The 12,161-nt window shown below is 51.6% G+C and overlaps 1 protein-coding gene across 3 annotated transcripts in view; it reads left to right on the top strand.

Annotated features, from left to right (window-relative positions):
- Window positions 1-12,161, top strand: part of PDGFRB (platelet derived growth factor receptor beta) — a 39,328-nt gene that overhangs the window by 19,581 nt on the left and 7,586 nt on the right. For all 3 annotated transcript variants that reach the window (XM_053565972.1, XM_053565973.1, XM_053565975.1), the window contains 11 exons: window positions 248-375; window positions 492-666; window positions 1,288-1,480; window positions 2,101-2,216; window positions 3,398-3,521; window positions 4,119-4,330; window positions 7,104-7,198; window positions 8,133-8,265; window positions 8,814-8,918; window positions 9,262-9,372; window positions 11,061-11,220. In XM_053565972.1, coding sequence (XP_053421947.1) covers window positions 248-375; window positions 492-666; window positions 1,288-1,480; window positions 2,101-2,216; window positions 3,398-3,521; window positions 4,119-4,330; window positions 7,104-7,198; window positions 8,133-8,265; window positions 8,814-8,918; window positions 9,262-9,372; window positions 11,061-11,220 — 1,552 coding nt within the window. The remainder of the gene's footprint in view (window positions 1-247; window positions 376-491; window positions 667-1,287; window positions 1,481-2,100; window positions 2,217-3,397; window positions 3,522-4,118; window positions 4,331-7,103; window positions 7,199-8,132; window positions 8,266-8,813; window positions 8,919-9,261; window positions 9,373-11,060; window positions 11,221-12,161) is intronic.

The raw sequence follows: 12,161 nt of genomic DNA, 5'->3' as shown, positions 1-12,161 counted from the left end.
TTGTACTTAGATCCCCAGAGAGTCCTTTGATTTCTAGACTGTTATTCTAGAATATCAGCTCCACGAAGACAAGATTTTGTCTATTTTGTTCACCCCTGTAGCCCCAGTGCCTAGAATAATACTTGGCATATAGAGATATTCAATAAATATTTGCCAAATGAATGAATCTTCTATACTAGCCATCCCTAGCCTGCCTGGACCCCTACCCCATCACTTCTCCAGCCCTAAGCTCGTCTTTTCCCATCAGTGTCATCCATCAATGTCTCAGTGAACGCAGTGCAGACCGTGGTCCGCCAGGGTGAGAACATCACTGTTATGTGCATTGTGATTGGAAACGAGGTGGTCAACTTTGAGTGGACATATCCCCGAAAGGAGGTAAGGGCCAGGGGATGAGGAGGGGCCAGGCAGGGATGAATGGATATCTTGGCTTGCAGACTGATTTCTCATGGACCCCTCTTGATTTGGGGGGCCTGTCCCTCCTGTCCCTGCAGAGTGGGCGGCTGGTGGAGCCAGTGACTGACTTTCTCATGGATATGCCCTACCACATCCTCTCCATCCTGCATATCCCCAATGCTGAGCTAGGCGACTCAGGCACCTACATCTGCAACGTGTCAGAGAGTGTGAACGACCATCAAGATGAAAAGGCCATCAATGTCACTGTGGTTGGTAAGTGCTTTTGGCCCAGCACCCAGCCTGAGCTGGACCCAGAGCCTATCACAGGCCAGGGGTACAGTCAGCCACACTCCAGTACAGCCCTAGCTTTTGTACCAACCAAAGCCCCAACTTGGGGATAAATCTAAACCAAAGTGCAGTGTCAGCCCAAATCTAACCCTAGCTCAACCTAGACTTTCTGCCTAGCCAGAATCCCAGTCCCAATGTGATTTCTCATCCTAATGGCCATCCCAAGCCCCCGGCAGCGCAGTCCCTAAATTAAACCTCAGTACTTAGCCCAGGCTCCAAGTTACTTCAGCCACAGCATGGAGCCCAAACGGAGAACCGCAACTCCAGTCTCAACCTCAAAGCCGGCCTCGACATCAACATCACCCTCAAATTTGGCCCCTTCTCCAGGCCCACCCAGTCTGGGTCCCAGCAGCAACCCAGGCTCCGGAGACTTCCTTGCCCACTGGGTTCCTAAAGCCTAAAGCCCCGACCCACAAGTCTGGGCTGCTTTGGCAGTCAGTTGATGCCCCGCCTCCAGGAGCCCCGCACCCGGGACAGGTGCTGCCCCATTGGTGGCCGGGCATAGCCGCGCCCCAGGGTCCCGCCTCTGACCGCCACCCCTTGCAGAGAGCGGCTTTGTGCGGTTGCTGGAAGATGTGGGCCCTTTACAATTTGCTGAACTACACCGGAGCCGGACACTGCAGGTGGTATTCGAGGCCTACCCTCCGCCTACCGTCCTGTGGTTCAAGGACAACTACACCCTGGGCGTTTCCAGCGCTGGCGAGATTGCCCTGTCCACGCGCAATGTGTCTGAGACCCGGTAAGCAGGAGTCCGCTCACTCCATTCTTGAAACTATTGTTCTCTGTGGCCTTTAGCCACTCAACAAACCTAAGCCCCGCCTTTCCTGAGAGCCTACTAGGTGCCAGGCACTAGGGATGCTGCAGCGACCACAGCAGACAGTTCCATCCCTCCTAGAGTTTCTAGTCTAGTGGAGGAAGCAGGCGTTGGTCAGATGATCACCCTGATGTTTAGTTATCCTTGTGATGGGTGCGGACTGCAGGCAGCAGCCAAGAAGAAAAAGGCCATATGACTGGGGAAGAAGGTGCCAGGCCAGCCACTCAATGCTGCTGCTAGCCCTGAGGCTAGAGGTTAGCAGACTGCTGGAGACTGAGATCTGTTAGGATATAGCAGCCTCAGGCCCTTCTGAAAGGGAGGGAAATAGGGCTTCCCCCAGCCTCTCCTCTTGGGCTTCCTCCTCCCAAAGCTTCCTCTTGGCTCAGTGGAATTGCCTATGAGTGGGGATTGGGTTTGAGTTTTGGCTCTGCTTTTGACACCTACGTGACCCTGGCAAGCCCTTCCTCTCCCTACTTGTACCAGGGGAGTGAGGAGGGCCCTAAGAGTTCTTCCAGGTCTGACAGCTGCGTATCTTGCTCCCCCAGGTATGTGTCAGAACTGACACTGGTACGGGTGAAGGTGGCAGAGGCTGGCCACTACACCATGCGGGCTTTCAATGAGGATGCTGAGGCCCAGCTCTCCTTCCAGCTGCAGATCAATGGTGAGGCTTGCCCCCCTCCCCACTTCACTTCCTCTAGAGGCAGTCTGTAACTCAGGAGACTGGGTTCTAGACCACTGACCCACTGCTCTGTGAACCTGGCATGCCCCTTCTCTGGGCCTCAGTTTCCTCAGCTATACAAGGGGGCCATCAGGCTAGATTGGTGTTTCCAAAACCTTAGGCATTTATGTACTAACACCATGATTTTTCCTGACCACTTATACTGTACTATTCCACATATTATTTATGCTGTGCTATTAACTCAATAGGTATTGACTATTTATTTCTAATGCTATTTATTGAGCAACTACAATATGCCCGTCTATTCAACGTTCTTGAGGACTTCCTGGCCTTTGCACAGTCTGCATCCTAGTGGGGAAATACTAGGATGTATATTACATAAAGTGATCAGAGCTGGCCTCATTAAGGAAATGACATTTTCCAGCAAACTTGAAAGTAAGGGCATTAGCTAAGTGAACATTTGGAGCAAGGGTACCCCAGGCAGGACAAAGGCCAGAGTGATGGCAGAAAGGCCTGTGTGGCTAGAACAAGAGGAGAAGAGAGTGGTGGGATCAGGACAGAAACAGGGTCGTGGGAGTTGAGGGGAGGGCAGAACATGTAGGTCCTCATGGGTCTGGTAGGAACTTTGGCTTTTACTGTTTCTTAAATGAACAGCTATCACAGGGTTTTGAGCAGAGGAATGACAGGATAATGACTTAATGTTTTGTCAATTGACTTTCTAAAAATAAATTTATTTTGAAAGACAAAATTTAACCTCTCAATTGTAGATGGAAAATTGGCGTCACATGTCATAAATATAAAGCAACCACTAAAATAAACTCAGAGAAAACAAAACAATGCTATTAAATTTTAGCTCAGTGAGCCTGGCTGCCCTGGGTTCAGAGCTGGAGGCCTGCTCTTTCTTTGTTAAAAGGGCAGATTAGCAAGTCTCAGAGAGGTGTTAAAGACAGACTAGCACCCTACTGAGGTCTTCCCTTTGAAGTACCCAGAAAGGGAATCCATCAGTTTTCACAGGGTGATTCCTGGTATTTAATGTTCACCTGAAATCTGTAGCCCCTCTTGCCCAGGAGACCTCTGGGCTAAGTCTTCCCGGAAGGCCTTTCCCGTTGACTTTCTATTCTGACCTTCCTACCTCCTCCTGACCCTATTCCCTCTCCATACAGTCCCTGTCCGAGTGGTGGAGCTGAGTGAGAGCCACCCTGCCAGCGGGGAACAGACAATCCGCTGTCGTGGCCGAGGCATGCCCCAGCCAAACATCATCTGGTCTGCTTGCAGAGACTTCAAAAGGTGAGCACACCTGGGTCTCAGCCTCCTGGGGCACCTACAGCTGGCTGGAAAGATCCAAGGAAGGTTACGTTCCAGGCTCTTCCTCTTGGTATATTGTTCCAAGCTGGAGTCACATCTTAGAAGGCCAATCCAGCACCTCCTTGGAGATGCTCTGTATAACCTAAATGCTCCCTTTTCCTTACCTTGAATGCTGGGCTGCTGGTGGCCCAGCACAATGCAGGGTCTGTGTACCCATCCAGTAGATCTATTCCGCACTCCTGCCCAGGCTAATTCTAGTATGGTGAACAAAGGCAGGACTGAGTTCAGATGCTTCTTCCTCTTCCCCCTATAGGCTGTGTCAGGCTGTGTGACCCTGGGGATCAAATGAGAGGTGTGGATTTGGCAATATAGGTTCCCAGTTCTGTGATGGGAGTGCCCCCTGCTGTTCAGTTGGGGAACCACAGAAGGAACCAGCTGAGAGCCAGGCAGGAGGAGGTAGAAGGAACTGGACATGCCTTACTTCCTCCGCCACCCTGTGGTGCTGCCTGCTTCTGGCTTCCGTTTCCCTGTCTACAGAGGGGAGGGTCTAGAAGCCAACCCCACTTCCTCTCCTGGCAGGTGTCCACGTGAGCTGCCCCCCACACCACTGGGAAACAGCTCTGAGGAGGAGAGCCAGCTGGAGACTAATGTGACTTACTGGGAGGAAGAGCAGGAATTTGAGGTGGTGAGCACGCTGCGTCTGCAACACGTGGACCGACCGATGTCAGTGCGCTGCACGCTGCACAATGCCGCTGGCCAGGACATGCAGGAAGTCATCGTGGTGCCGCACTGTGAGCCTTAGTAGTCCTTGGCAACCCCAACCCCCACCTGCACTCTGCCAATCTTGGGTCTGTGCGCATGCCCCCACAGTGGGCCAAGGGAGTCAGCATGCCCACAGGCACACAGGAGTGTCATGAAACCCACCAGACTATTTTCCTATGCACATACGTGAGATGAGTGGGCACACATATACAAGCACTATTCTGTAAACCATGACGTGAATAACACTTTCTCCGTATGGATAGTGTATGTAAACCATGTGCATGAGCATTCCTGTTCCTTCAACACAGGTGCAAACCCTCTGTGTGTAGATTTGCAAACTTGTACTGAAGAATGCCCAATCCCCAGGCAAACCCATAAAGCTAGATTGTATGTCTGTAAACATGTGCTCAAGTGTGCACCATACCTGTCCATGTGTGTAAGCCCACCTACTGTATGTTTGTAAGCAATATATGTGAGTATGCCTAATCCCTAGACATGTGTATAAACCCACAGAGCATGTGTCTATATACATGTACTTGTAGGTGCACAATGCCCACACATGTGTATGAGCAATGCATGTACAATTCCTGTGCGTGTGTGCAAACTGGCATAGTGCATGTCTGAAAGATGTAATTGCATGCTTTCACACCTTCCTGGAAAAGCGGACAAGCACAATCCTCATACACATAGGCTTATTGTGCAATGTGTGTCTGTTGCGGGTCCATATACATGTGTGATTCTTACACACATGAACAGTGCCTCCCAGTGCTTTTGTATATCTACTTGCCCATCCCTGTGCATGCATGCACCTGTTTGCACGTGTTATACTTCATTTATCCACCTGGTTCTTCTTTCAGTAAATAGTCATGTCAAGGGGCTGACCCTTGGCTGCCCTCCTGGTGCCACAGTCCAGAGAAAGAAGATAGATAAGGAACTAGGCAGTCCCACTCAGGATCACTGTTCCATGGAGAAAGCCTGTAGGGAAAAGGGGCCCCAGGCCATGCTGAGGGATTCAGGAAAGTATCCTAGAGAAAGGAACCTGTGTATCGAAACCTTAAAAATGACTAGGAGTTAGCCTGGTAAAGAATGCTGTTTCAGTCAGAGGGAATAGCCAATGCAAAAGCCCAGAGGTAAAATGGGTTTCAAGAAATTAAAGGAATCTTAGCACTCTGGGAAACCAAGGTAGGAGAATCCATTGGGCTGAGGAGTTGGAGACCAGCGGCCTGAGCAAGAGCAAGACCCTGTCTCTACTAAAAACAGAAAAATTAGCCGGGCATTGTGGCGGATGCCTATAGTCGCAGCTACTCAGGAGAGACTCACTTGAGCTCAAGAGTTTGAGGTTGTTGTGAGAGAGCCTGGCACTATTAGTACTGTAGCCTGGGAACAGAGGGAGACTCTGTCTCAAGAAAGAAAGAAAAAGGGAGAGAGGGAGGAAAGGAGGGAGGGAGGGAGGAAATGAATTAAAGTAATTCAGCTCAACCTGGATGGAGCATAGGGTAGATGGATATTTAGGGGTGGGTGATGGAGCTAAAGGGGTAGGCAGAAGCCAGAGCAGGCAGGGCTCTGAAGCCCATGTGAGAGGCATTTTTGACACCTGCATGTACACTCAAGCAGGTCCGTGGGAGTGTACGTGCAATGCCCATGTACACAAACCTGCCTCCTGTCCCCTGCCCTGTGGGGGACAGGTGGGCTTCTTTAATACCCTTATTGCACCAACACTCCCACACATGCACATATATCCCTAAGCAAGCATCTGGGCAGACAGTGCGGACAGTGGCAAGCCATCTCTGAGTGAAGGCAAAGTGATGCTCTCATGTGACTGAAGCCTGAGGGGTAAGCCTTGTACCAGTGCCCAGGAACTAGGATAGCTGCGTGGAGCTCCTTCGTGCCTGCAGAGAGGGCTCCCTAGAATGTGCAGGCTTCTGCCTCAGGACCAGGATGTGGACTAGTGGGAATTAGGAGGAGAGGAGTGATGCTGGGCTGCAGCCCTAAGGAGGAAGGGATGGGGAGAAGATCCAGAGAGGAAAGTGGTACAGGACTCCCTGGGGAGCAGAAAAGGGAAGATAGGAGACAGAGGAGGAGGGAGGGAGTTCCAGGGGACATCATGGACGGCCAGCGGGGCTGGGCAGGGAAGATATGTGTCTGACAGGGGTGGATAGGGAGAGTGGGATGGCATGGGAAGCTATGCAGCAAAGAGACCTTGGGGTGAAGGAGACTCAAGGCACACTTTATCACTTCCATTACTACCCCAAGCCCACTGGGTCCTTGGGGTGAAACTGGGGAGAAAGCAGGTGCTTTCTTTGGTAAGGATCCATCAGTCCATAGGAGCTCAGTCACTGTGTCTCAGTGGTCACTCACTCAGTCCATGGGCCACTCAGGCATGGAACTTAGAGTGTGACCTCGCCGTGACAGCCCCAATAAAGGTGTGGACTCAGAGGAGAGGGGAGCCACGGCCTGGCCCTCAGGGATTCCTGGGTTAGTGGGAAGTTCAGGCCAATGGGCAGAAACTCAGAGAAGGATTTTTGCACCCCGTATAGAGCTATGGCAGCAAGGCCATTCTGACCCTGGCTAGGGCTGAAGAGATGAGGAGGCTGGAAGTTAGGGGGAAGTTACTGAGGGGCATGGGTCTTTATAAGAGAGGCTGGGGCTGGGGCTGGGGCCCAGAGCAGGGGGCTGAGGGTCTGACAGGCTGGTGGGGAGGCAGGACGGGCACAGAAGGATGTGGTGCCACAGTGGGAGTGAGGGGAGTGCAGCTGCCAAGCACCCTGTTCGCTCATGGCCTGCTCTTTTCTCTGCCTCCAGCCCTGCCCTTTAAGGTGGTGGTGATCTCAGCCATCCTGGCCTTGGTAGTCCTCACCATCATCTCCCTCATCATTCTTATCATGCTGTGGCAGAAGGTAAGCCCCACCCTGGCCTGATGGGTACACATTGACACACCACTATTGTGCACAGAGCCACCTGCACTCCTTGAATACTGCATGATCTGGCCATGTGCAGGGCCCAGCACAGACTCAGGTGGGAACCTGAATGGAGTGACACTGGGTGTCTGGGCTGCCTCCATGCCCACTCACTGGGGTTGACACAGGCCTGGCTTAGGCCATCCAGGATTCCCTGCAGCTGCTGCATCCCCTAGCTCCCAGATCCTGCTTAGGCCTCATCCCTCCACACCACCCCCATGCCACCACAGGGTGGACTGCACAGGCTCCAGGATTCTTCCAGCTCTCACTCACGGGGACTCCCCTGACTACTGAAATGTGTTCTGTTCCTATTCATTGGTGCTTTCAATGTTCTGTTCTGAAATTTCACCATTCTGTCACTTCAACATTTTAATATTCCTGATTCAAGATTGCAACACCTCATGATTCTATCAGTCTAAGATTCCAATCCTGTGATTCCAACATCCTATGATTTCAACATTCTAAGGTTATACCTTTCTGAGATTCCCACTGTGACTGGCCCAGCATGAGGAAAGATCAACCGCACCCAATAGAGTTCTCCTATCTGCTGTTACTTCCTGGGCTGCCTGTTCCTTTCCTCCCATCTGAGAGAAGCTGGGAGGAGGTTCTGATGAACCAGGTCCTTGTAGTAGTGCTCCTTGGCCTGCCAGGTCTGAAGGCTCCTCTATCACTTTGGGCCCTCCATTTCCTATTCCCTCTGAGCCCATGGAGGCTTTGGCTCAGTTGAGCACTTGCTGTGTAACTTCAGATATTCCCCAGCTCCTCTCTGAGCCTCAAGGTTTCCTGACCCATCTGTCCTTTAAAGAGCTGGATATAATGAGCCTCTAGCCCAAAGACCACCTCTGAGGATGTATTCCTGATCTTGGTCCTGCAGAAGCCACGTTATGAGATCCGATGGAAGGTGATTGAGTCTGTGAGCTCTGATGGCCATGAGTACATCTACGTGGACCCCATGCAGCTGCCCTATGACTCCACATGGGAGGTGCCACGAGACCAGCTTGTGCTTGGTCAGTCCTGGGAGGCCTCGCCTCGCAGTCTGGGAACTCAAGATGGGTGGGAAGACTATCAGAGGTCAAGTCCCAGCCTTGCCATGACCAGCTATGAGACCTAGGCCCGGTATCCTATCCTGTCTTCTCTATCCCTCAGTCTTCTACTCTATACAATCAATAAGTTGATCCCCCAGTGAGTGTCCAGCACTGAGGTCTAGGATCCTGTGACCTGTGAGATGGGAGCCCTTTGTGGCAAAAGGGGAGGTGTTGATACCAGGCCTATGCTTGGTCTAATTGGGGGTGCTGAGAGGGTGCAGAGGAGCTGCGCTCCCCTGGGAGGGGGGATGACTTTCCAGGCCTTAAATATGGGGCAGAAAGAAGGCAAGACCTAGATGAAAAACCAGGAAGGATTGGGAAGCATTGTGGTTGTAGGAGTCTCTTTGAAGGGAATACTGTAAGTCCAAGGTGGTTTGAGGGATGTCTAGGTTAACCTAAGAGAGTGGCAGAAAGGATGGGGGATGCAGCTTCCTGGTAGGCCCAGGGCTAAGGGGCCATCTCTGCCACAGGACGGACCCTTGGCTCCGGGGCCTTTGGGCAGGTGGTAGAGGCCACGGCTCATGGCCTGAGCCATTCACAGGCCACGATGAAAGTGGCTGTCAAGATGCTGAAATGTGAGTCTTTGGAACCCCCACATCTGGGCCCCCAGCGCTCCCCTGGTCCACCCCCTCCACCCCAGACATTCAGCCTCTCCCAGAGCAGCCCGATGTGATTCACCAGCACAGAACAACAGGCGGTCACCCTGTAGGCAGCACCGCACCTGATCTTGTTTGGGAGAGGGTTCCTCACTCTAGCCTCCCCAGCCCTGCCCCTCCCTCCCCCACCTCCCAGTCTCTCCCCTCCCCAGAGTGTGGGTCTTCACCCCCAGGGTGGGGCAGAAGAGCAAGAATAGCCTCCTGTTGGGGTCTCTATGGAGCCTCAGAGACTGGGCCTGGCATGAGACCTCCTTTTCCTCAGCCACAGCCCGCAGCAGTGAGAAGCAAGCTCTCATGTCAGAGCTGAAGATCATGAGTCACCTTGGGCCCCACCTGAATGTGGTCAACCTGCTGGGGGCCTGCACCAAAGGAGGTACCAAACCCACTCTCCAGAGGGCTCTGGGAGGGCACCCAGCTGGCCAAGACCATCCCCTCCCTTCTCCCTCCTCAGTACACTCCAGCTAGGGTCCACATCCAGCCTCTCCGGTGCCCTCATTTCACACTCCCAGATGGGGTGGGATTAGAAACTCACAAAGTCAGAACATCTTCATATCCAAAGGAGTCTTCAGGTCACTAGTCCTAGTGGTTGTCAAATCAAAGTGTTCTCTGCTGGTGGCGCCCATAGCTTAGTGAGTAGGGAGCCGGCCACATACACCCAGGCTGGTGGATTCGAACCCAGCCCGGGCCAGCTAAACAACTACAACAAAAAAATAGTGGGTGTTGTGGCTGGCACCTGTAGTCCCAGCTGCTTGGGAGGCTGAGGCAAGAGAATCGCTTAAGCCCAAGAGTTTGAGGTTGCTGTGAACTGTGATGCCACAGCACTCTACAGAGGGCGACATAGTGAGACTTTGTCTCAAAAAAAAAAGTGTTCTCTGAAATATTTTAATTTTTTTTTTTTTTTGCAGTTTTGGCCAGGGCGGGGCTTGAACCTGCCACCCATGGAGCCAGCACCCTACTCCTTTAGCCACAGGTGGTGCCCTCCAAAATTTTTTAATTTTTATAATACACTTTGAAAACTATAATAGTTCAAAAGACACTAAGATGAGTTATACGTGTATTTTCACCGCTGCAGACCACCAGCATGCTAATTGGGAACTACTTTCATTCACATTGTAGAAGAAAGCCTCTTTGGCCAACTGTGTTTATTTAAAGCTCTGATTACAGGTTAGATTGCAAAAAAAAAAAAAAAGACGATCTCCATTTGCAGTGGCTTGTTGTGAGATTTGGGATTTTCCTCAGTATTGTGCAACCAAAACAAAATACGGAAGTACATTACACACACAGACTAATTTCTGTCCGCAAAGATCACTCATTTCAAAATTTTCATTTCCATCAGTATCTTCAAACTCTCACTGATTGACTTTAAGTAAATACATTGTATTTGAATTTTTTTTTTTTTTTTTTGAGACAGAGTCTCAAGCTGTCACCATGGGTAGAGTGCCCTGGCGTCACAGCTCACAACAACCTCGAACTCTTGGGCTTAAACGATTCTCTTGCCTCAGCCTCCCAAGTAGCTGGGACTACAGGCACCAGCCACAATGCCCAGCTATTTTTTCTTGCAATTGTCATTGTTGGTTAGCTGGCCCAGGGCAGGTTCGAACCCGCCAACTTTGGTGTATGTGGCTGGCGCTGTAACCACTGTGCTACAGGCGCTGAGCCTGTATTTGAATTTAATTAGTAAACTGATAATAATAAACAGTTGCTTTCATATGCTTTATATGCTGGGCTCCAAAAGAAGCTTGCTTTAAAAACATATCAATAACAGCTAATGCTGTGTGCTTACCATGTGCCAGACCAACAAAGACATTCTCTGGTTAATCATTATGGCAGCCCTTTGAGTGGGTATTATTAGCCCCACTTAACAGATGGGGAAAGTAAGGCTCTGGGAGACTAAGTATCTTGCCAGTCACAGAGGAAAAGAACTCAGGTTTACAAGGCACCAAGCCTCTTATCCATCATGTCAAACTGCCTCTCCCACATCCAGCCTGTGACTAGTCTCAACACCCCGATGGGAAGCCTGAGGGTTCCCCAGGGACTGCCCCTGAGCCTGTCTCTCTACAGGACCCATCTACATCATCACCGAGTACTGCCGCTATGGTGACTTGGTGGACTACCTGCACCGGAACAAGCACACCTTCCTGCAGCACCACTCTGACAAGCGCCGCCCGCCCAGTGCCGAGCTCTACAGCAATGCCCTGCCTGTCGGGCTGCCCCTGTCCAGGTAACCGGAGGCCGGCCAGGGACTTGAATCTCTGGGGCACCTGGGAGCACCTGCTCACTCCCTCCTTGTTCAGGAGAGGAAGCAGAAGCCTGGGAAGGGCACAGAATCACTCCTGGAGCCAGGGCTGTTCCCCAGGTCAGCCCAGCCTAGACAGGGAATGATGGTAATGATAGCAATAGTGATGGGGTCTGTTCCAGAGTGCCAGGGCCAGTGCTAAGTCCTCTTCAGACATGACCCCCTGGAACCCTCACACCATCCCTGCGTTGTGTGCGTCTTGCCCTCCTGTCCCAGGACACGCAGTACAAGCAGGCACTGGCCTCCCGCCAACTTGTACGGTGGTATCCCAAGCTCTGCCCCTCACTGAGCTTTCCCCTCAGGAAACTCAACTCCCATTTCTCTTTTTCAAAAAGAACATATCTTAGCTCTTTTGCTGATTACAAAAGCAAAGATAAGAGTAACTTTGGAAATGCATACACAAAACCTTAAAACTCACCCCTGTCCTCCCCAACATTGTGATCAATTTCCTTCCCATCTTTTTCCTGCCCATAGTGACACATGTGTGTATGGTCCCCCAGCTCTTTGGAGAGTTGATGCTACACGTAGAGGTTAAGGCAACTCCTTGCTACCCAGGCTGGGCTGTGGCTGGGTTCTCACAGGCATCATGGGTGGGTGGTGCTGGAGAAGCCACAAAAGGTACCTTTGCACACACCTATCTTGTGACCTTTGTTTTGAGGCACTGTAATCACTTCTGGATGTGAGCTCTCTGGGCCTTATATCAACTTGGCAACCCCAGTGCCCAGCTCAGGGCCCACCAGACTAGTGGAAGAGGCTCAATCTGTGATCATTCTTTTGGTGACAGACCGAAAGAGGAGGAGTGAGGGAGGGAAAGAAGGGTGTGAGAATGGCAGGGCCTTGTGGGCCCCTGGGGTGAGCAAGGGCAG

The sequence above is a fragment of the Nycticebus coucang genome, chromosome 17 (assembly GCF_027406575.1).
Source record: "Nycticebus coucang isolate mNycCou1 chromosome 17, mNycCou1.pri, whole genome shotgun sequence".
Lineage (NCBI taxonomy): Eukaryota > Metazoa > Chordata > Mammalia > Primates > Lorisidae > Nycticebus > Nycticebus coucang.
The sequence above is the reverse complement of the archived record's forward strand: the minus strand, read 5'-3'. Positions and strand labels throughout refer to the sequence as shown.